The 23,635-nt window shown below is 41.0% G+C and overlaps 1 protein-coding gene across 2 annotated transcripts in view; it reads right to left on the bottom strand.

Moving 5' to 3' along the window:
• The window catches only part of wfdc1 (WAP four-disulfide core domain 1), a 29,857-nt gene extending 6,782 nt beyond the window's left edge, over nt 1-23,075 (bottom strand). For both annotated transcript variants that reach the window (XM_061970195.1, XM_061970194.1), the window contains exons 1-3: nt 22,650-23,075; nt 1,728-1,923; nt 1,551-1,634 (exon numbers count right to left, since the gene is read on the bottom strand). In XM_061970195.1, coding sequence (XP_061826179.1) covers nt 1,551-1,634; nt 1,728-1,923; nt 22,650-22,754 — 385 coding nt within the window. In that variant the 5' untranslated portion in view covers nt 22,755-23,075. The remainder of the gene's footprint in view (nt 1-1,550; nt 1,635-1,727; nt 1,924-22,649) is intronic.
• Between the last annotated feature and the right edge of the window lie 560 nt (nt 23,076-23,635).

Here is a 23,635-nt window from a genome sequence, read left to right as displayed (position 1 = left end):
ATCATTACTATTGTTAGTTGTAATTATTTCAAACAGTACAGTCATTTGACAATGAGCTCTGAGTGTGTGTTTTTGCTGCCATCTAGTGACTACTTTTAAGTCTGTGTGATATAAAACGAGTAAAACATAAATCCAGTATTTTTTCCCAAATATTGTTGAGATCCTGTGCCTTTTCAGCTGTACTTTAACTGTTTTTTTTAGGTTAAGGAGCACTTAAAACAATAAGAAAATCATAAAATGACAAGTTGATTTAATGTTATTAAAAAAATAGCCTCGAAACAACGTTTGCTGCAATATTCGGAAAAATCTTCTGCATATTCAGAAAGTTTCAGGGTTTGTACACCTTTTGCATGGCCAAATTTAAGCACTTTTTAAGGACTTTCGAGATAAATTTTCCAGTTTTTCCAGTACCCTTCAAAAGGCGAAAACCAGTGTGAATCAATCCATAGCCTTGTTGTTTGAGGTCACCAAATGCTGTGTGTTGGAAAAATACGGAAAATCTGCTAAACCCTAAGCCTAACATTGAATTACAGCAGTTATCAATAACTGACTATTCAATGTCATTGGTGTTTGCAAACGTGTCTCCATTTGTGTTGTTTTTCAAATTTCTTGTTCTTTTTCTTACTTACAGCACTCAATGACATCCAACAGCACGGATTGATTCACACCCTATTTGTGCTTGTAAACTGCATAACGTGATATAAATACACACACCCTTAAAATTTCAATTTTACTCATTTATTAAAAAAACTGTTAAAAAAACATTAATATAAGGATAATAAATTAAAGGAAAATATTTTGTTTGTTTCACAACACCTCACAGTCACCTTTCATTAATCGCATCTAGCCTTATAACTGTGGCTATGATAACAAATGAACAAAAAGACAAAAGTTAACTTTTTTTGCTTTCACTGAGGGAGCCATACAAGTTAAGTAGGCAACGAAAATAATAGAGCAAGAAATGCATACAACCATTTTGTGTAAAAACTACAAAATCATTCATATTAACTCAGCTCTAAGTTGTGAAAAGGGTTAGAAATTATACATTACATGACCTTCACAGTACAAACAAGTCCAATCATGGACTAATAATTTCCATCCAATGTTCATTAAAATGACAACCTCCCGGCGTGATGGACCGATGCACCACTGTCCTCTTGGGGGCCACACAGAGCCGTATATACATGACAACAACCTAATGTAAGGGCTCGTGCAAAGCCAACAGATCAAGCGTGTATCTTATTTTATTTTTTTCCATTTTATAATTTGCCTATTGAATCAGACTGCTGAGAAATATGATGAACATTTCCAATAATTTACAAGCACTTCACCCAAAATTCAAGCATTTTTCAAACCTTGAAAACACAACATTAAAATCCAAGCATTTTCAAGGTTTTTAGGCACCCGTATGAACCCTGAATTTTAGGCCGTAACAATAATTTAAAAAAAAAATCCCTTTTAAAACCAGGAGGGACTGATGGTTTAATAGGGAGCATATGGAACAGGTCTATGGCCTATATTTGGATGTTTCAGACCAAGTTTACGCTCACCCTGCAGCACTTCCTCTGGGCCATCGAGTAGCCAGCCGTTGCCTCCCAACCACCGAGGCTTGGGCTGCACGAGCCAGTCGAGGACTGCTCACAACAGATACACAAAAACAAGCAAATATTTCTGAACATTAGTTCAAAGTCAACATCCAATGCATTGAACGTGTGGATTCCACAAACCAGGTGGAGGCTGAACAGATTCTAGGCATGCATAGATGCAGCCGTTGTAGCAGCAGCGTTTATGGCGTTCACACTCCGAGTCCGAGCGACAGCCCGGCACCTCACAGGCCCTCTCTGGCAGCATTTGAGGTGGCGGTGGACAACGGTCATTCTTCTGGTGCTGTGTGGACTGGGGGTGGTTGGGGTACTCATAGTCCTAAAAGAACAGTTAACAGTTAAATTCCAGAATGCCAAATGCATGACCTGTTTGTATGTACACTTAAATACAATACATGTGATTATTTGGGTTAGGATTCTGTGCTGTTGACCACTTGAAGGCAGCAAAGTATGACAGAGATGTGGTCGAACAAGCCTCCTTAAAGGGAACATTATCACCAGACCTATGTAAGCGTCAATATATACCTTGATGTTGCAGGAAAAAGACCATATATTTTTTTAACCGATTTCCGAACTCTAAATGGGTGAATTTTGGCGAATTAAACGCCTTTCTATTATTCGCTCTCGGAGCGATGACGTCACAACGTGACGTCACATCGGGAAGCAATCCGCCATTTTCTCAAACACCGAGTCAAATCAGCTCTGTTATTTTCCGTTTTTTCGACTGTTTTCCGTACCTTGGAGACATCATGCCTCGTCGGTGTGTTGTCGGAGGGTGTAACAACACGAACAGGGACAGATTCAAGTTGCACCAGTGGCCCAAAGATGCGAAAGTAGCAAGAAATTGGACGTTTGTTCCGCACACTTTACCGACGAAAGCTATGCTACGACAGAGATGGCAAGAATGTGTGGATATCCTGCGACACTCAAAGCAGATGCATTTCCAACGATAAAGTCAAAGAAATCTGCCGCCAGACCCCCATTGAATCTGCCGGAGTGTGTGAGCAATTCAGGGACAAAGGACCTCGGTAGCACGGCAAGCAATGGCGGCAGTTTGTTCCCGCAGGCGAGCGAGCTAAACCCCCTGGATGTCTTGGCTCACACCGTCCCTTATGCCACCGAAGATGATCAAGAGAAGAATATCGACCCTAGCTTCCCTGGCCTGCTGACATCAACTCCAAAACTGGACAGATCAGCTTTCAGGAAAAGAGCGCGGATGAGGGTATGTCTACAGAATATATTAATTGATGAAAATTGGGCTGTCTGCACTCTCAAAGTGCATGTTGTTGCCAAATGTATTTCATATGCTGTAAACCTAGTTCATAGTTGTTAGTTTCCTTTAATGCCAAACAAACACATACCAATCGTTGGTTAGAAGGCGATCGCCGAATTCGTCCTCGCTTTCTCCCGTGTTGCTGGCTGTCGTGTCGTTTTCGTCGGTTTCGCTTGCATACGGTTCAAACCGATATGGCTCAATAGCTTCAGTTTCTTCTTCAATTTAGTTTTCGCTACCTGCCTCCACACTAAAACCATCCGTTTCAATACATGCGTAATCTGTTGAATCGCTTAAGCCGCTGAAATCCGAGTCTGAATCCGAGCTAATGTCGCTATAGCTTGCTGTTCTATCCGCCATGTTTGTTTGTGTTGGCATCACTATGTGACGTCACAGGAAAATGGACGGGTGTATATAACGATGGTTAAAATCAGGCACTTTGAAGCTTTTTTCAGGGATATTGCGTGATGGGTAAAATTTTGAAAAAAACTTCGAAAAATAAAATAAGCCACTGGGAACTGATTTTTAATGGTTTTAACCCTTCTGAAATTGTGATAATGTTCCCCTTTAATGTCTTGACCTGACTTGGGAAGGTCGTTGACAGGCTTGCACAGCAAGTGTGAGCGTGAAAAGAAAGCAGGCCGTGAGACTGGCAGCCAAGGAAACGCTGACGTCTCGCACCTCGCCTTGGCGGCTTGGACAAACATAAATTGTCATAGGAATGCACACACTGCTGCCGACATCTGCTCTTGCGTGCTAACTTGATGGAATGTGCTTCACAGCCATTGTCTCTGCGGTCTGACGTTCTTGAGAAGTCAACACTTAGGTTCTACATCCGTTTGAGGTTAGCCTTCCATATTTGGGTTATGTTATATGTTGACATCAATCTTTAATTTGGGATAACCTTGTTGCCCTCATTTCATTTCACACAGTTGATTCCAACAAAGGACAACATTGGAATATCCAGCATTTCATCTTGTCTTGTGGCATGCAGTAATGGGAATGGGTGATACTATACTGTACCAGTGACGTGCAGTCACTAGAGGCAGGTTAAATTAAATTGTTAAATGTATCCAGTGATTATACTATAAAGTTATTTTCCATTTAACTTCACCAGTTTTAGATTATTTTTATTCAAAATCGCTGAATTTTCACATTTGCCGTTCAAATACTGAGAAGAGACGGTGCGGTGAACAGCAGCCAGTCGAGGCACGTCACTCAGTGCCTCAACATGGACGGACTCGGCTAACTGCTGGTCTGCTGTGCAGTGAGACCGTATTGCTATATGAATTATATTATACATTTCCATAGTTTAGTTAGCTGAGGTATATAATGTACAGTGTATTTTGTCAACAACTGTATGTGTGTAACGTATTTCTTGTGCTGAGCGATCATAAAATGGCTGCAAAAGACGCACTGGCTGAGGCTCGCCTCCTGCACCCCCGCCATAGAATGCACGGCAACCCCTGACGGGAGTGTTATATCAACTAAAGCCCACACTTAAACTTTCCACGTGCAAGATTGAATCTATTTAAAAAAGTTATTTCATAAGAAGCCAAAAAGTGCAAAAACAATAATGTTCGTGTTGGAGGAGTTGTGAATGATTGCAGGGCCACAACATTAGGTACACCTGCAGACTGCAGGTGTACCTAATTCACAACTCCTCCAACACGAACATTATTGTTTTTGCATTTTTTGGCTTCTAATTAAATAACTTTTGTAACCTATTTTTATGGGCTTTCCTCTTTGTGATGTTAAGTTCCTGTTATGCGCTGTTATACAGTATATGCCTTGAGCTCTTATTTTGAAGGCGCTAAGAGCGGAATTTTGACACGGAGTGGAGCGGAAGTTTTTGAAAGAAAGTAAATAAAGTGGTCCTCGTGTAAACTGGAGCCTCCGTGTTTGTTATTTTGTAGTTTCATACAGTATAGGCGACATTTATAAACCCTCGGTTACACTTTTTTAAATAGATTCAATCTTGCACGTGGAAAGTTGAAGTGAGGGCTTTAGTTGATATAACACTCCCGTCAGGGGGTTCATTAATCCAGCACAACATCGGCGCATTTATAAGTAAAGGTAAGACCATAATAACGTTTTTTTATTAAATGTGCTTTTTTGTGTGCTACAGTTTGTATGTGTAAAGTTAAAGTTAAGTTAAAGTAGCAATGATTGTCACACACACACTAGGTGTGGTGAAATTTGTCCTCTGCATGTGACCCATCCCCTTGTTCACCCCCTGGGAGGTGAGGGGAGCAGTGGGCAGCAGCGGCGCCGCGCCCGGGAATAATTTTTGGTGATTTAACCCCCAATTCCAACCCTTGATGCTGAGTGCCAAGCAGGGAAGAATGCTGGTATGAGCTTTTAAACATAACCCGTTAACTGCTGCCAATCAAATGGTGAATAAGATACTCTTTAGGGTTCATATGTTTGTAAATCTGACTGTGATGAAGTCAGTGCCTCACCAGCCATCAACCTCACTGCACGTCACTGTACTGTACTGTCAGTATTGCCGGTACTAATACTGACACCGGTACATTTCACGTAAAATTCTACAGATCACCAGATTATGTTGTGATACCTTTGATTTGTTAACCATGTTTATGTTTCATTTTTCATTTTAACAAACGTATTTGTAAAGTTTTTAAAATTGTATGAATTAGGTCAGTCAAATTTATCGCATGAAGTAAATTAATGCGATTACCGTATTTTTCGGACCATAGGGCACACCGGATTATAAAGCGCACTGCTGATGAGTGGGTCTATTCAGGTCTTTTTTCATACAAAAGGCGCACCACATTATATGGCGCATTAAAAGGGTCATATTATGATTTTTGTCTAAATTCAAAATTCTATCTTGTAGTCTACATAACATGTGATGGTGGTTCTTTTGTCAAAATCTTGCATAGATTATGTTTTACAGACCATTTTCAAGTAGCTTTCTGAGCGTCTCTTCAGGATGCGCCATTTTGTGGGCTCACTTTCGACAGCGTCTTTTCCCGTCATCTTTGTTGTAGCGGTGTAGCGTGCAAGGACGGGAGTGGAAGAAGTGTCAAAAGATGGAGCTAACTGTTTTAATGACATTCAGACTTTACTTAAATCAATAACGGAGCAGCATCTCCTCATCCGTGGCTCACTAGTGCAACAACAACGGCGGAAATGTGTCCCGTGAAAAAACATCTGACCGGAACCCTCTAATAACTAAAGTTCCTTGGGTGAATTATGTAAACCCACTACAGTTTTTAGCGCTTTGATAGCTGGTCTACTGATAGATATAAGTAAGAACTTTACGCTACTTTATATTAGAAATGGCAACAGCAGAAGATGAATGCCACATAAGAAGGTAGAGAAAAAGAAGAAGCTTATGACTACGGTGTCATCACGGACTACAATTGCGGACGCGCGCACATTTTCAGGACTTACCCAAATACACATCAGCAGGTACCAGAAGGTAAGAAAATTTGGTGTTGCCTAATATCGCGAAACACAACGCCAGAATGCCATTTTGCGGTCCTTATACACGCACCATAATAATACTCGAATGTTTAATGCGCCGACAATTAATCAAGCGTTGCAGCTTCATAGCTTACCAAAGTCGTACTAAAAACATCTTGACAGATTTTTGAGCGCTGTGTGTAATGTTCTATATTCTCAATGGAACATTTAAAGATTTGTTGTTGTTTACTGCCATCATATTGCAGTCTACACGTATCTCTTATGTATGACTACCATCTACTGGTCACACTTATCATTACACCATGTACCAAATAAAATTGCTTCAAGGTCAGTAAGCACAACCACAATTATTCCGTACATTAGGCGCACCGGGTTATAAGGCGCACTGTCAATTTTTATAGTCCGATAAATACGGTAATCACAGAACATTATCACGATATTATGTATAAACACAGATTAATCGCACACTTTATTTTGACCGCTAATGCTCCTTTACCTTAACCACGGATGTCCACCTCAAAGGGATGCAGGTTGTCATGTTACACCACTAAACCCATATCACCTAGTCCAGGGGTCGGCAACCTTTACCAGTCAAAGAGCCATTTTGACCAGTTTCACAAATTAAAGAAAACAATGGGAGCCACAAAATTATTTTGAAATTTAAAATGAAATAACACTGCATACAAAGTTTTTTTTCTTGCTTTGTGCTATGTATAAACCAAGAGTCTCAGACACACGGCCCACACCTTAATATGAAAATTGAATGTTAGTGCGGCCCGCGGGTTTTATATGAATAGCGCGTGACAGCGTCATACTTGTCAACCCTCCCGATTTTTCCGGCAGACTATGATTGTCAAGGCAACTGTTCTCTCGAACTTGCCGTGATGGTACAGCATTTAGCGCCCACTAAAATCAGCGTGCCGGCCCAGCCACACGTTGTATGGGGCTTCTGCTTGCACACGTAAGTGACAGCAAGGCATACTTGGTCAACAACCACACAGGTTACACTGACGGTGGCTGTATAAAAAACTTAAACACTCTTACTAATAATGCGCCACACTGTGAACCCACATCAAACAAGAAAGACAAACACATTTCGGGAGAACGTCTGCACCTTAACACAACATAAACACAACAGAACAAATACCCAGAATCCCATGCAGCCCTAACTCTTCACCTCAACCAACGCACAGAGGGGGAGTTGATGTGTGAGGGAGCAGGGTTGGGGTGGGGGCAGGGTTTGGTGGTAGCAGGGGTGTATAATGTAGCCCGGAAGAGTCAGGGCTGCATGGGATTCTGGGTATTTGTTCTGTTGTGTTTATGTTGTGTTAAGGTGCAGATGTTCTCCCGGAATGTGTTTGTCATTCTTGTTTGGTTTTGGTTCAAAGTGTGGCACATTATTAGTAAGAGTGTTAAAGTTGTTTTAAATGGCCACCGTCAGTGTAACCTGTGTGGCTGTTGACCAAGTATGCCTTGCTGTCACTTACGTGTGCAAGCAGAAGATGCATATAACAAGAGGCTGGGTTGGCATGCTGTTTATACAGATTGTAGAGGGCGCTAAATGCTGTACCATCATGGCACGCCCTTATTATTAATGTAAGGTTGAAAATCGGAGAATATTAATCCCGGGAGTTTTCTGCAAGAGGCACTGAAATCCGGAAGTCTCCCAGGAAAATCGGGTGGGGGGGGGTCGGCAAGTATGCGGCTGAGCCGCATCAGACTGATCAAAGAGCCGCATGCGGCTCCGGAGCCGCGGGTTGCCGACCCCTGACCTAGTCGTACTTGGTTTGGTCATTGGAAAGCAACACTATTGAATAAAGCCATGTTGAACCATTCTGGTAACGTGCAACAGGATGAATGGTTTCTTAAATTTAATAACTTACTCTCATGGTCTCCTGACTGTACTAAAATTTGTGTGTGTGTGATGTTTTCGCATATTTGGCCTTGGACTGTGGATACTTTCTTTGGTCCACACAACCCAGAAACAAAAATCAAAATCATATTGGTTCAATTCACGTCTATTTGCCTTCTCGGCTATCTCTTCTGCTATCCCCAAGAGAAAGGATGTTCTCTGTATTGGATCAGAAATCAGATAATCAGTGGTTGCATGTAATGATTAAAACAGTGCAGTTTATTTGGCAACCTTGACGAACATTCTCACAAAAAGCTCACAAGTTCAAAGCTAGCAGTGTTTGGCCCCGAGAGTTTTATTGACCCTTTGAATGTGTTTCAACGTTCGATGCAAATGAGGGTGTTCTGGCAGCATTAAGCTAAGCAGACAGATGGTTACTTGGGGGCTTGTGCGGGTGGATTCACACGATGTGGAGTAAGTTGGATGGAAGAATGTTGGTGTTACTTTGCTATAAAAAAGCTTTGAAAGATTAACTGTAGACGATTGTGCTAATATAGTAATGACTTTGTATTGCGGTCATAGTTTTTTGACTTATGCATGCAGTTGAAATAGTCCATTCACAACTCCAGTACAGTTAAACTCGCCAACAAGCCAAGCCAACTGGGATTGGATAATGACATAAATACTACTCTTTATCTCATATCCGATCACTTCACAATTGCCCCTGCAAAAATCTCCAAGAAAATCTTGAGTTTCCCTCCTGTTTATATGCGATGATGTATTCGTGTAAGCCATGACCGATCCTATTCATGCTCTATTTTTTAACTTTAACACTTGGCATCACACCTATCTTCTTCATGTATCTCAACCTCTTATCCCTAACGCCTGCTGTCACACAGTCAACTTCTGTCTTTTTCCAAAGCTGCATATCTTCCATGATCGACATGACTGACCTACACTGCCTCTCTCCTCCTAATGCACAGTATGTTTTCTTTTTATAGTCTGGGCATGCTTATTTTTTGCAAAGATGCAGCGACACATGGAATACACTATATGCTCTAAACCCGAGGTCACTGTTGTGCCAACCCATGCATAAAGACAAGAAAGAACATGTCCCCCAAGTAGCCCGCAGCAGACATCTGGTTAGCTTTAGGGTTGTTGGGACTCCCTTTTTCTGCACCCATAGTCAATTTGACAAGAGTTGCTTTTCTCAGAAACACAACAAGCAATCTGACCGTCCTTGAAATGGGGTGACTTTGTGGACTCAGCTAAATATAAAAAAATGATGGGCTTCCTTCCATATTTTTGTACTTCCTGAACTCCTTGCGAGTTAAAAGATCACCTTGGCAGACAGTTTTTCACACAAAAAACATTCTTATAGGTTTACCAGCAATGATTATGGTTAGGAATCCTGACACAAAGTTATACTGTAGAGACAGATGATCTCAACAATCACAAGGCTGTATTTCATCTCTGCATTCATCTTCCAAGATTATAGTGTAGTATGCAACTTGACTGCAGCCGCAATATTTACCGTCACTAGGCTCCCTCAGAACTTGTCTACTCTTGTAATATGCCATGAATTACAAAGTAGAAAATACTATACATGCCTGTTGCGTAATGCTGAAATGCATAGTGGACAAGTGAGGGTACTGTAGGTTTAAAGGCAAACATTGACTTAGGGTTTTCCGTTTGCGCTTAAAGGGGAACTGCACTTATAAAAAATGATTTGCTTATCATTCATAATCCCTCTGTAAGACAAGAACATATATTTTTCGTTATTTTTAGTTAACGATGCAGCTAATGGGAGTATGCTATTCCATCCATAAAGCCCTCTAAAAAAAACATCAAAAACCTTTTTCCTGCTCTTCAGGAGATACCCTGAAGAGCAGGGAAACCTGCGAAACAGGCTTGTGGGGATGAAATAGCCTCTGTATATATATATATATATATATATATATATATATATATATATATATATATATACACACACAGTCGTGCTCATAAATTTACATACCCTGGGAGAATCTATGATTTCTTGGCCATTCTTCAGAGAATATGAATGATAACACAAAAACCTTTCTTCCACCCATGCTTAATGGTTGTGTGAAGCTATTTATTGGCAAAATACTCTTTTTAAATCAAAATGACAAACGAAAGTACCCAAATGACCTTGATCAAAAGTTTACATACCCCAGTGACTTTGATCTGATAACATGCACAAAAGTTGACACAAACAGGTTTGAATGGCTAATCAAGGTTCCAATCCTCACCTGTGACATGTTTGTTTGTAATTAATGTGTGTGTATAAAAGGTCAGTGAGTTTCTGGGCTTCTGACAGACCATTGCATCTTTCATCCTGTGCTGCACAGATGTTTCTGGATTCTGAGTCATGGGGAAGGCAAAATAATTGTCAAAGGATCTTCGAGAAAAGGTAATTGAACTGCATAAAACAGGAAAGGGGTATAAAAAGATATCCAAAGAATTGAGAATGCCAATCAGCAGTGTTCAAACGCTGATTAAGAAGTGAAAAATGAAGGATTCAGGTAGACCAGCAAAGATTTCAGCCACAATTGCCAGGAAAATTGTTCGAGATACAAAGAAAAATCCACAAATAACTTCAGCTGAAATACAGGACTCTCTGAAAAATTGTGGTGTGGCTGTTTCAAGATGCACAATAAGGAGGTACTTGAAGAAAAATGGGCTGCATGCTCGAGTCACCAGAAGAAAGCCATCACTCCAAATTACTTTGTTCCAGAAGTTTTGAGGCTTGTCACTGTGCTGTTTGGCGTAATGTAAGTGGGATACTTTGTGACATTTGCGCAGAAATGGCTTTCTTCTGGCGACTCGAGCATGCAGCCCATTTTTCTTCAAGTGCATCCTTATTGTGCATCTTGAAACAGCCACACCACAATTTTTCAGAGTCCTGTATTTCAACTGAAGTTATTTGTGGATCTTTCTTTGCATCTCAAACAATTTTCCTGGCAGTTGTGGCTGAAATCTTTGCTGGTCTACCTGAGTCCCTCATTTTCCACTTCTTAATCAGTGTTTGAACACTGCTGATTGGCATTCTCAATTCCTTGGATATCTTTTTATACCCATTTTCTGTTTTATGCAGTTCAATTACCTTTTCTCGCAGATCCTTTGACAATTCTTTTGCCTTCCCCATGACTCAGAATCCAGAAACATCTGTGCAGCACTGGATGAAAGATGCAATGGTCTGTCAGAAGCCCAGAAACTCACTGACCTTTTATACACACACATTAATTACAAACAAACAGTTACAGGTGAGGATTGGAACCTTGATTAGCCATTCAAACCTGTTTGTGTCAACTCTTGTGCATGTTATCAGATCAAAGTCACTGGGGTATGTAAACTTTTGATCAGGGTTATTTGGGTACTTTCTTTTGTCATTTTGATTTAAAAAGAGTAAACAGTTGTTTGCCAATAAATAGCTTCACACAACCATTAAGCATGAGTGGAAGAAAGGTTTTTGTGTTATCATTCATATTCTCTGAAGAATGGCCAAGAAATCATAAATTCTCCCAGGGTATGTAAACTTATGAGCACGACTGTATATACATATATATATATATATATATATATATATATATATTTGTGTATTATATTTGGGAGAGTTGTAATCTTTTTATGGCTGTTAAGCAGAGGTAACACGGACATCAGTGTGGATCTACGTTAGCTTTATTTTTCAATTCACTTACGTAAACAACTTACGTAATGTACGTACAATTTAAGAAAATACGCCAGAGTGTCAATTCCGGTCCTTCAACAATCAACGGAATCAAAAGATATATTCATATATTACATACAGCATATTATTTGCTATTGACTAGTGATGCGCAGAAAATTCGCCCGTCGAATGAAGACTTTGCTCACCAAAACCGGATGTTGTGATGAAATGTCCACTTCCACTAGCGGGCTGCGTCTTTCCCCGCAAACACAAATGACGTAGCTCACCCAAAGCTGACAAAAAAGTCACATACGTGTCGCATTCAGGTCGCATTGCTTTTAGACTGAAGTCACATTTGAAAAGATCAGATTCCAATCGGATTCAGGACTACCTCCTGATGTGGCCTGAATCTGATATGAAAAGATCCAATTTGAAGAAACACGTAGCGTTTAGACTGGCATAAAAATCCAACCTGTGTCACTTGAGGGCAAAAAAAATCCGATTTGGTGTGCAGTGTAAACGGGGCCTCAGTGACCCGCCCCCCAATAATTGGCCAGCACATTGCCTTCATTCGTTGGTTGGATTAGGTGAATTGTATGATTGACAAACCGAGATAGGAACAATAGAGCGTTGACCACGGCAATGTTGAAAATAAAACCTATAAAAATAAACAGCTTCCAGCCCAGGGCAGTGATGGCGAGCACAGTAGTTTTGTGGAAATGTCTTTTATCGTTTTATTACGTGTGGTCCACACTGCATTGAAACTCATAGTGCAATATAATGTTTCACTTTGGAGGGACTGCACTTACTCCAGCCTCAGAAACACGCGAGAACAAAAGTACTAAGTCAATGGGAGAATAGAGCAAACCTGGATTTGACATGGAACGCCCACATAGAAGAGTCCTTCCACCCAGAGTACGCATCATTAGCCCAGTTGAGCACCTTTTTTCACTTAAGCCTATGGGAGAATATTCCTCACATAAAAGAAGCAATTTCAGCATCTCTCCTCAAAACACGTACCCTATCATAGTCACTAAAGCAGTATATGCCCACTGTATTGGGGGAATATCTGTATTTACTTGTTGAGACATCTTCCAATACTGCTACACTAAGGTAAAGTCTATTAGTGCAAAGAACAGGAAAACCTACACGATGATAATTTGAATGTATATTCGTATAATAATACTGGAGTGCATTTGATGAATATTTGTTGCAATACTGTGTACTTGTACATGGTTGGTATTTGATTTATTCCTGGCAGTCATTACAGACGTGAGCAGAACCAAGTTGTGTCCGTGTGTCTGTATACTCAAAACATCTCCCTTCTCAGGGCGATTACATTTACAGGTAGTTTTTTTTGTTTGCGGCTGCCTCAAAAACATGTTTCTTTTCGGTGTAGAACAGGGGTGTCAAACTCAAATACAGAGTGGGCCAAAATTTAAAACTGAACAAAGCCGCGGGCCAAGGTTGAACAAAATAACTTTTAATAGGGACCCAAACAAGTTTTGCATTGGATATTGAACAAGCAAGGCTTATATAACTTTATAGTGACATGCAAAATCGAGTTTCAAATAATAATAATAATAATTAAAAAATATCAATGGAATATCAAATACATTTTAAATAAAATTGAATGCCTCTCTTCTATTTGCAGCCTTCTGAGGTAAATATCAACATTAACTTTTTCCACAGGCTAATAAATTTGAAAATAAAATAATGAATAAACCAACCATTCAGGACTTTAAACGGCTCAGTTTGCAACACACTGATCTAATCTGATGTGCCCAAGCCAGATACCTGGCATCTTTTCTTGGATGCTAGTTCATTAATGTCGGAGCTCAGGCTTTGAGCTGAGGCAACCTTCATTATCGAACGAAGGTTTTCATCAGTCATTATATCTCGTAGTCCACCCGGACCACAGTCTTGGGGGCGTGCTTAAAGGCACTGCCTTTAACGTTCTCTACGAGCTATCGTCACGTCCGCTTTTCATCCATTCTAACAACGTGCCGGCCGAGTCACAAGATATGTGCGGCTTCTGTTAGCACACACACGTGAATGCAATGCATACTTGATCAACAGCGATACAGGTTACACTGAGGGTGCCCATATAAATAACTTTAACACTGTTAGAAATATGCGCCACACTGTGAATCCACATCAAATAAGAATGACAAACACATTTCGGGAGAACATCCGCACCGTAACACAACATAAACACAACAGAACAAATACCCAGAATCCCATGCAGCCCTAACTCTTCCGGGCTGCAATATACACATCCCCCCTCCGTGCGTCGGTTGAGGTGGGCGGTGTTGGGTTGCATGGGATTCTGGGTATTTGTTCTGTTGTGTTTATGTTGTGTTACGGTGCGGATGTTCTCCCAAAATGTGTTTGTCATTCTTGTTTGGTGTGGATTCACAGTGTGGCGCATATTTCTAACAGTGTTAAAGTTATTTATACGGGCACCCTCAGTGTAACCTGTATCGCTGTTGATCAAGTATGCGTTGCATTCACTTGTGTGTGCGTGCAGAAGCCGCACATATTATGTGACTGGGCCAGCACTCGTTGGACTGGATTAAAAAAACCTACTCAGTGCCCTAGTGGTTAGAGTGTCTGTCCTGAGATCGGTAGGTTGGGAGTTCAAATCCCGGCCGAGTCATACCAAAGACTATAAAAATGGGACCTATTACCTCCCTGCTTGGCACTCAGCATCAAGGGTTGGAATTGGGGGTTAAATCACCAAAATGATTCCCGGGCGCAGCCACCGCTGCTGCCCACTGCTCCCCTCACCTCCCAGGGGGTGATCAAGGGTGATGGGTCAAATGCAGAGAATAATTTCGCCACACCTAGTGTGTGTGTGACAATCATTGGTACTTTAACTTTAACTTTAAAAGCGGACGTGACGATAGGTAGGGGCACTGAAATTTGGGAGTTTCCCGGGAGGGTTGGCAAGTATGAGAATTAGCGGTGAATGCGGTGTTACCGCGGCACCGCCGCTGTATATAATCGGCGGGCCAGCTCTAGTGTTAATTTGATATCACCTCAAGGGCCAAGTGAAATTACACGGTGGGCCAAGTTTGGCCCGCAGGCCAGAAGTTTGACACCCATGGTATAGAAGTTATAAATTGTGTGATTAATCTGCATTTATATATGATTCATGCAATAATTTTTTGTGATTCCTCTCAGGCATTAGCGCTTTAACTGTTTCGTTGTCCCTAGAGGCCCCAGACTGAGTCAGATGTGTTTTCTAAGTTAGTAGTTAGCTGCCACAGAACTATCACATCAAATAAATGATACTGCAAAGCTTTGTGGCAACACCGCCTCTCTTCTTGCACATCGACATGCCGGTGCAGGTATGTATGAGCCAGACTGTTATGTCTGCATGACCCCGAATAGTGTGTGTGTGTGTTTGCTTCAGTGGCAAGTGCTTTGAAAGAATAACTCAATGCTGTGAAAACCTTATGCCTTGCCTTTCACATACGCACACTTTAACGCATACTTTCCGATTACCATTTTGCTACTTCATTTTTCCCCCTCATTACCTGTTGTTCTGTCATCTTTCAACCAAACATGTTTGTGTGGCTCTAAAGCTTACAGGCAAACCCATTGAGTAACAGTACTGCGACTGGTGACCATTGGATAAGAGATGATGGACATGATTTAAGTGAGCCAAGCCAGACACCTGGTGCGAGATTCATGAGGATTCAGTTCAAGTGACAAAGAAGAAAGCATGTAATGAACAAAAGGTGTCCGGAATTGTTTATAACTGGCTGCAATTTGAAACGCTTTTTAATCCTGATTTACCTGCGCCGAGGTCGCTTAAACTTGCTGAACTGAGACACACCAAAATGTATTTAAAGAGGAGTAAAAAGTCAACTGTTTTGCAAAATAAGGGCATTTTTTCAGGCAATAGATCCACTTCCATCTCTGTTGAACTAAACCCTGTTTTTTTAAGTTGAGTTTGAGTTTGTGTTTATTTCGAACGTGCATGCATACAACATGACACATCACAATTTCCAGTTTCTCTTTTCAACATGTTCGAAAAGGAGTAGGAAGTAGCAGAGCTTATTTAATCCTACCCTTTTTCATTTACATAGCAGTTGCTTAAAGCTTTGTTCACGTCCTGTTCTAAATGTATTCACAATATACTCCATAAGTAATTAAAAATAAATAAATCATAATTAGTGAAGTAAGTCAATCCATTTTTTATTTTTATTTTATTTTCTTTTTAAATTGTTTTACATTTTAAATTGTTTTTTTAATTTTTTGTTTATTTTTATTTATTTTGTCCTGTCCAGCTTCTCAGGCAAATTTCTCAGTCCATCCATTTTCTACAGCTTATTCCCTTTTGGGGTCGCGGGTGGCGCTTGAGCCTATCTCAGCTGCATTCGGGCGGAAGGCGGAGTACACCCTGGACAAATCGCCACCTCATCGCAGGGCCAACACAGATAGACAGACAACATTCACACTCACATTCACACACTAGGGCCAATTTAGTGTTGCCAATCAACCTATCCCCAGGTGCATGTATTTGGAGGCGGGAGGAAACTGGAGTACCCGGAGGGAACCCACGCAGTCACGGGGAGAACATGCAAACTCCACACAGAAAGATCCCGAGTGCAGGATCGAACCCAGGATCTTCGTATTGTGAGGCACACGCACTAACCCCACTACCACCGATGAACTACATTTACATAAAGTATTGCCACAAAAGACATTTAAGATATTCAATTCTCTACAGCCATCTGGTGGCTAAAGTTAATAGTGCACCCCATCAATTCGTCACGTTTCATGTGTCAAGTAAACCGCGACGAATGGGTCCTTATGAATTCCCTTCCTCCTGTAAGCATCGCTTTGAACCCCGTCGGTGTCCGCTCTGAGATCGGTAGGTCGTGAGTTCAAACCCCGGCCGAGTCATACCAAAGACTATAAAAATGGGACCCGTTACCTCCCTGCTTGGCACTCAGCATCAAGGGTTGGAATTGGGGGTTAAATCAGCAAAAATTATTCCCGGGCACGGCCACCGCTGCTGCTCACTGCTCCCCTCACCTCCCAGGGGGTGATCAAGGGTGATGGGTCAAATGCAGATAATAATTTCGCCAATGGGACAATCATTGGTACTTTAACTTAACCACAGCAGAGTTAAGGCCGTATTTCTAAAACGACCAAACAATTTAGATTTCCTTGGTACCTAAAACATGTTGTCTGAAAAGATTAGTTTTTTCATAACTTTTAAAATGTCTTACACTGCTGTAGGAGATATTTAACACTTTTCTTTTCCCTTTGAACCTGGTGTATCAATATCTTTTTTGACCTTTTCATATTGATTTGGACATTATCTTTTAATATAAACACCTGACTATTGACCATATTGGATTGAACTGAATTGTCAATGTAGTATTTTTGTTTGTTGTTCTTATTTTATAATTTGAAGTAAATACAAATCTTTGCATGAATTGTAAAATATTAATAATTCAACTCTTTTATTGCTATTAATTGGTTCCATGGCAAATCAATTTCTGCAAGGTAGGAGTTATTAATTATAAATTGTATACAATTATAACGAGAGCATAAAAAAACACAATACTCACCGGGCTGCAGTCAAATACACTATATATCCAAAAGTATTTGGCCACCTGCCTTTACTCACATACGAACTGGAAGTGCCATCCCATGGAATTGTCCAAAATGTTTTAGTATCCTGGAGCATTCAAAGTTCCTTTCACTGGAACTAAGGGGCCAAGCCAAACTCGTGTAAAACAACCCCACACCATAATTCCTCCTCCACCAAATTTCACACTCTGCACAATGTAGTCCGAAATGTAGCGTTCTCCTGGCAACCTCCAAACCCAGACTCGTCCATCAGATTGCCAGATGGAAAAGCGTGATTCATCACCCCAGAGAAGGCGTCTCCACTGCTCTAGAGTCCAGCGGCGACGTGCTTTACACCACTGCATCCCACGCTTTGCATTGGACTTGGTGATGCATGGTTTAGATGCAGCTGCTCGGCCATGGAAACCCATTCCATGAAGCTCTCTGCGTACTGTACGTGGGCTAATTGGAATGTCAAATGAAGTTTGGAGCTCTGTAGCAACTGACTGTGCAGAAAGTCTTTGCACTATGCGCTCTGTCAGTTCACGTGGCCTACCACTTGGTGGCTGAGTTGCTGTTGTTCCCAAATTCTTCACTTTTCTCATAATATAGTTGACTTTGGAATATTTAGGAGCGAGGAAATTTCACGACTGGGTTTGTTGCACAGGTGGCATCCTATGACAGTGTTACAAATGTTTGTAGAAGCAGTTTCCATGCCCAAGTGCTTGATTTATACACCGGACCAAGTTATTAGGACACCTGATTCTCATCATTTGGATGGGTGGCCAAATACTTTTGGCAATATAGTGTAGCTCTTGCTGTGTTACACTATTAATATTAAAGACCGAAATGGGGCCACAAACTAAATCTTGCTTCGGGCCACAAAAAACCTAAAGTCGACCCTGATTGAGACTGCACTGTGTACACAAACAAGGGGAAGATGAATACAGTACTTGAAATAACCCCTCCACAATCTGCCTTCAGAATTCCATAGGGACGGTAAGCTGCCTTTGCATGTTCCAAATGTTGTCATTAGGGCGGCTAAAGTGTGTGTCGGGGATATAGGTTAAAAAAAAAAAAAAGACAAGAAGCTAAATCTCTGAACAGCCTCCTCAGCATGTTCCAATTAGAGAACCTTTGAAGCCGTCACCATAAAAAAAAGATGTGAAGGGTGAGCTGAGACACACAGAGGTTACGTGGGGTGTTTTAGTGGGAATAAAGCGCACGACTCAGTGGAAGCTGGAGGAAAAATGTGAACATGTAGCAGCTAAATGACTTGCGAATGAAGAGCCAATGAGGGCGTAAACTTGTCGGAAAGTGAGAACATGGAGGATGACAGGGCAACACGCTACAGTGAACTTTTGATCAGTCAGCCACGCTGAGTTGGGTTAACAAGCAGGGGCCAGGTCTGCTCGCTCACACACACACACACACACACACACACACTAGTTTGGTATTCAGTATGCCCCTCGATTGTTCACATGGAAATATGAAAAGTGACTTATTCCAACCTGCTGCACACGTCACGCTCTGCTGCACATGAGGTGATTGTCCGTGTCCATTTTTCACGCTATCAAAGCTTTCTCTTTAAAGCCTCATCCAATCAGCTTCCAGTGTTGAGCTGTTAACAGGCCAGCAGTGGGATTTGTTGTCATAACTTTTAGTGAAGAAAAAAAAAAAACATGCAGTAGCACCTTCTGTAAGGCCTCTAACTCATCACTAATTCATTGCAGTATAACATGAACGCGGTAAAACATGTTTTTTATTTACCAATGTATCAGAAAGTTCTTCAACAGTTCAATTCTAATGTACTGTGTGGAGCACCCGATCAGAAAAAGGCAGATAGCAGTGTATGTTCTTATATGTATTTTATATTTAATACAGAACAGTGGTGATCATGTGACAATCTACCGTATTTTTCAGACTATAAGGCACACCTAAAATCCTTTCATTTTCTCAAAACTCGACAGTGCGCCTAATGTACGGAATAATTTTAGTTGTGCTTACCGACCTTGAAGCTATTTTATTTGGTACATGGTGAAAGTGTGACCAGTAGATGGCAGTCACACATAAGAGATGCGTGTAGACTGCAATATGACTCAAGTAAACGACACCAAAATGTTATATGTTACATTGGAAATGTAGAACACTACACACGGCGCTCAAAAATCCATCAAAATGTTTTAGTACGACTTTGGTAAGCTATGAAGCCGCACCGCTTGATGGATTGTACTGTGCTTCAACACACGAGTATTATTACGGTGTGTGTATAAGGTAAGACACACACTAAGTGTGGCGAAATTATTATCTGCATTTGACCCATCACCCTTGATCACCCCCTGGGAGGTGAGGGGAGCAGTGAGCAGCAGCGGTGGCCGTGCCCGGGAATAATTTTTGCTGATTTAACCCCCAATTCCAACCCTTGATGCTGAGTGCCAAGCAGGGAGGTAATGGATCCCATTTTTATAGTCTTTGGTATGACTCGGCCGGGGTTTGAACTCACAACCTACCGATCTCAGGGCGCACTTTTTTTTTTTTTAAAGCTTCCATTAATGCCCTTTTAGCCTTCATTTCAGTAATGTTATTGCACTGGAGAATAATACAATCTGTTGATCAACTTGACATGCATTTGCATCACTGAACTCTGCTAAGCAATGTGGTCTACATACAACACACAAAGACAAAGATATGTTTCAAAGGGCCAATTTATTTCAGGCCAGAACAAATTGACAAAACTATTTTAAATAGCTGCAACATAACATACATAAGTGACAAACAGCATAATAACAACACAGCTGTAAACCTGGCTTCACCTAAGGAAGGCACACGTGACATACACAAAGCCTAACCAGGCAGATTTGAATTGTTTTAGGCAGTAGATAGGACCTTTGATTTAACTAAAATGTTCTTTTCTTTGTGCTCAACAAAAAAAAGAAGTGAGAATATCTCCATGTTAAGACACTCGACTGTGGCTCCGTTGTTAGTAAACACAGACACGCCACCCCTCCCCTACTCTCCCCACACTCACACCCACAACAAGACACACACACACAGCGTGCCTCCGGCTTGGGACACAAGAACATTCAGAAGGACGACACTGCAGCGCTCCAATAAAACACACTCAGATCTTCTGTTTCTAGCCGATACTACATAAAAAATAACGTGAAATAACGCAGTAACGCATCATGCAGTAAGGGTAACTGAGTTACTGAATATAAAAAATAACGCGTTAGATTACTAGTTACCGCCGAAACTATCGGCGTTTCAGTAACGCGTTACTTTGTAACGCGTTAGTCCCAACACTGATGACTGTATAATATCAAATTCAATACCCATCTCTAATGTAGGGTTAGGTTAAAGGTCAGGGATATTTGAATGAAAAAATTGGATTTGTGTAATTTTGACCCTCGAATTTAGCTTCCCATATTTGCGATGCATCCATACTTGCCAACCCTCCCGGATTTTCCGGGAGACTCCCGAAATTCAGCGCCTCTCCCGAAAACCTCCCGGGACAAATTTTCTCCCGAAAATCTCCCAAAAATCAGGCGGACTCAGGTCCCACAATATAAACAGCGTACCTGCCCAATCACGTTATAACTGTAGAATGATGGAGGGCGAGTTCTTGGTTTCTTATGTGGGTTTATTGTCAGGCAGTTTCATTAACGTCCTCCCAGCGCGATAACAACACACAACAACAGCAGTCACGTTTTTTCTACCGTAAAGCAGTTCGTCTGCCGTAAACGGCAATGTTGTGACACTCTTAAACAGGACAATACTGCCATCTAGTGCATTTGATGAAAGCACTTTTGTGCGTGCCACACAGCAATGCATCATCAGAGAGGGTGTTCAGCATGGTTCAAAAAACAGTGACAGAGAATAGAACAAGGATGGACAATTCAACCCTTAACTCAACAATGAGTAGATGAGTGTTATGTGTGTGTATATGTGTAAATAAATGAACACTGAAATTCAAGTATTTATTTTATATATATATATATATATATATATATATATAATAAAAGAAATATATATTTATAGCTAGAATTCACTGAAAGTCAAGTATTTCTATATATATATATATATATATATATATATATATATATATATATATGAAATACTTGACTTTCAGTGAATTCTAGCTATAAATATATATTTATAGCTAAAGTCAAGTATTTCTTATATATATATATATATATATATATATATATATATATATATATATGAAATACTTGACTTAGTATTTCGTCAAGTATTTCTTATATATATACTGTACATATATATATAATAAAAAAATATATATTTATAGCTAGAATTCACTGAAAGTCAAGTATTTCTTATTTATATATATAAATGATAAATGATAAATGGGTTGTACTTGTATAGCGCTTTTCTACCTTCAAGGTACTCAAAGCGCTTTGACACTACTTCCACATTTACCCATTCACACACACATTCACACACTGATGGAGGGAGCTGCCATGCAAGGCGCTAACCAGCACCCATCAGGAGCAAGGGTGAAGTGTCTTGCTCAGGACACAACGGACATGACGAGGTTGGTACTAGGTGGGGATTGAACCAGGGACCCTCGGGTCGCGCACGGCCATTCTTCCACTGCGCCACGCCGTCCCAATATATATGTGTATATATATATATATATACACAGTATATATATATATATATATATATATATATATATATATATATATATATATATATATATATATATATATATATATATGAAATACTTGACTTAGTATTTCGTCAAGTATTTCTTATATATATATATATATATATATATATATATATATATATATATATATATATATATATATATATATATATATATATATATATATATTTACAGTATATAAAATACTTGACTTGGTGAATTCTAGCTGTAAATATACTCCTCCCCTCTTAACCATGCCCCCCAACCACGCCCCCCACCCCCCACATCCCGAAATCGGAGGTCTCAAGGTTGGCAAGTATGGATGCATCTCTAAGTAACAATCATACACAATACAAGTGCACAACACATTTCCTACTTCAGGTCTTGGGTTGGCTTTCATGACCTTTTACCTCGACCTGTACGCTCTTTAACAGAGCTGATATTGTACTGCACTTCACACATTCCCCGACTTAAGAAATCAGCAAATTCATGCACTAATACGTTATGAGACCCACCTTGTGGTTAAGTCCTCTTTTCCTGATCCTTCTGGACTCACTTCCTGTGGACAGCAGCAGCACCACCACCACCACCACCAGCAGCGTTCCCGGCATGGTCTGCATGGAGATCCTGCACCTTAAATCCAAATAAGTCCTCTTCCACCTCAGAGATGTTCCTTCTTCGTGAACTTTTCCTAGCTGAGGCGGGCCAAGAGTCTCTGGCGCTCATGTGCAGCCAAGTTTACACAAGCACTCGCCTTCCAACAGGACCTGCCTTTATATGCGCCTGAGGAAAAGTGCGGGCCAAAGTAGACGGAAGGATAGGGAACGGCCAAGAGGAGGAGGAGGAGGGCGGCCTAGGGGAGGAAAGTAAGAGAGAAATGGCAGCTGTCTGTGCATCAGAGTTGTGTGCTCGCTGGCACACTGTGCGCACATGTCTCTGCTGGAGGGGCGTCTGAGTGTGCTAGACCTCCCCCCTTCTCCCTCCTGTTTAATCTCCTCCCACATCTGGGGGTCCTTATGTGGATTTGCGAGTCAACAAGATATGTTGTTTCATATTTGGCGGTTTTGATTTACATACGTCGCATTGACCCGCTTGGCTGATGATTTGTGTGGCGTCTGTGGCCGGGAAACCAAACAGACTTAGCTCGCACTCGACTCAGTAAACCCGGCGTGTTGACTCTCTTTCCACGTTCCGTGTTAAGCAGACCCGGCTCGGACCGTTCTCTCCGCGCCGTACCCTCCCCTTGTTGCGGTGTCGAGCACTGAAGGGGAGAAAGAATGCTAAGCCTGCACAAATCTCAGTCGTTATTAGTTTTACAGGAACAGGCCTCGTGTCATTGGCAGGCCCCAGCTCCACTTGGACAAATGAGTCAAGAGGGAAGTGCAGAACGGGGGAAATACAAACCCCGTTTCCATATGCGTTGGGAAATTGTGTTAGATGTAAATATAAACGGAATACAATGATTTGCAAATCATTTTCAACACATTCAGTTGAATATGCT

This window comes from Nerophis lumbriciformis, linkage group LG10 (genome assembly GCF_033978685.3).
Source record: "Nerophis lumbriciformis linkage group LG10, RoL_Nlum_v2.1, whole genome shotgun sequence".
Lineage (NCBI taxonomy): Eukaryota > Metazoa > Chordata > Actinopteri > Syngnathiformes > Syngnathidae > Nerophis > Nerophis lumbriciformis.
The sequence above is the reverse complement of the archived record's forward strand: the minus strand, read 5'-3'. Positions and strand labels throughout refer to the sequence as shown.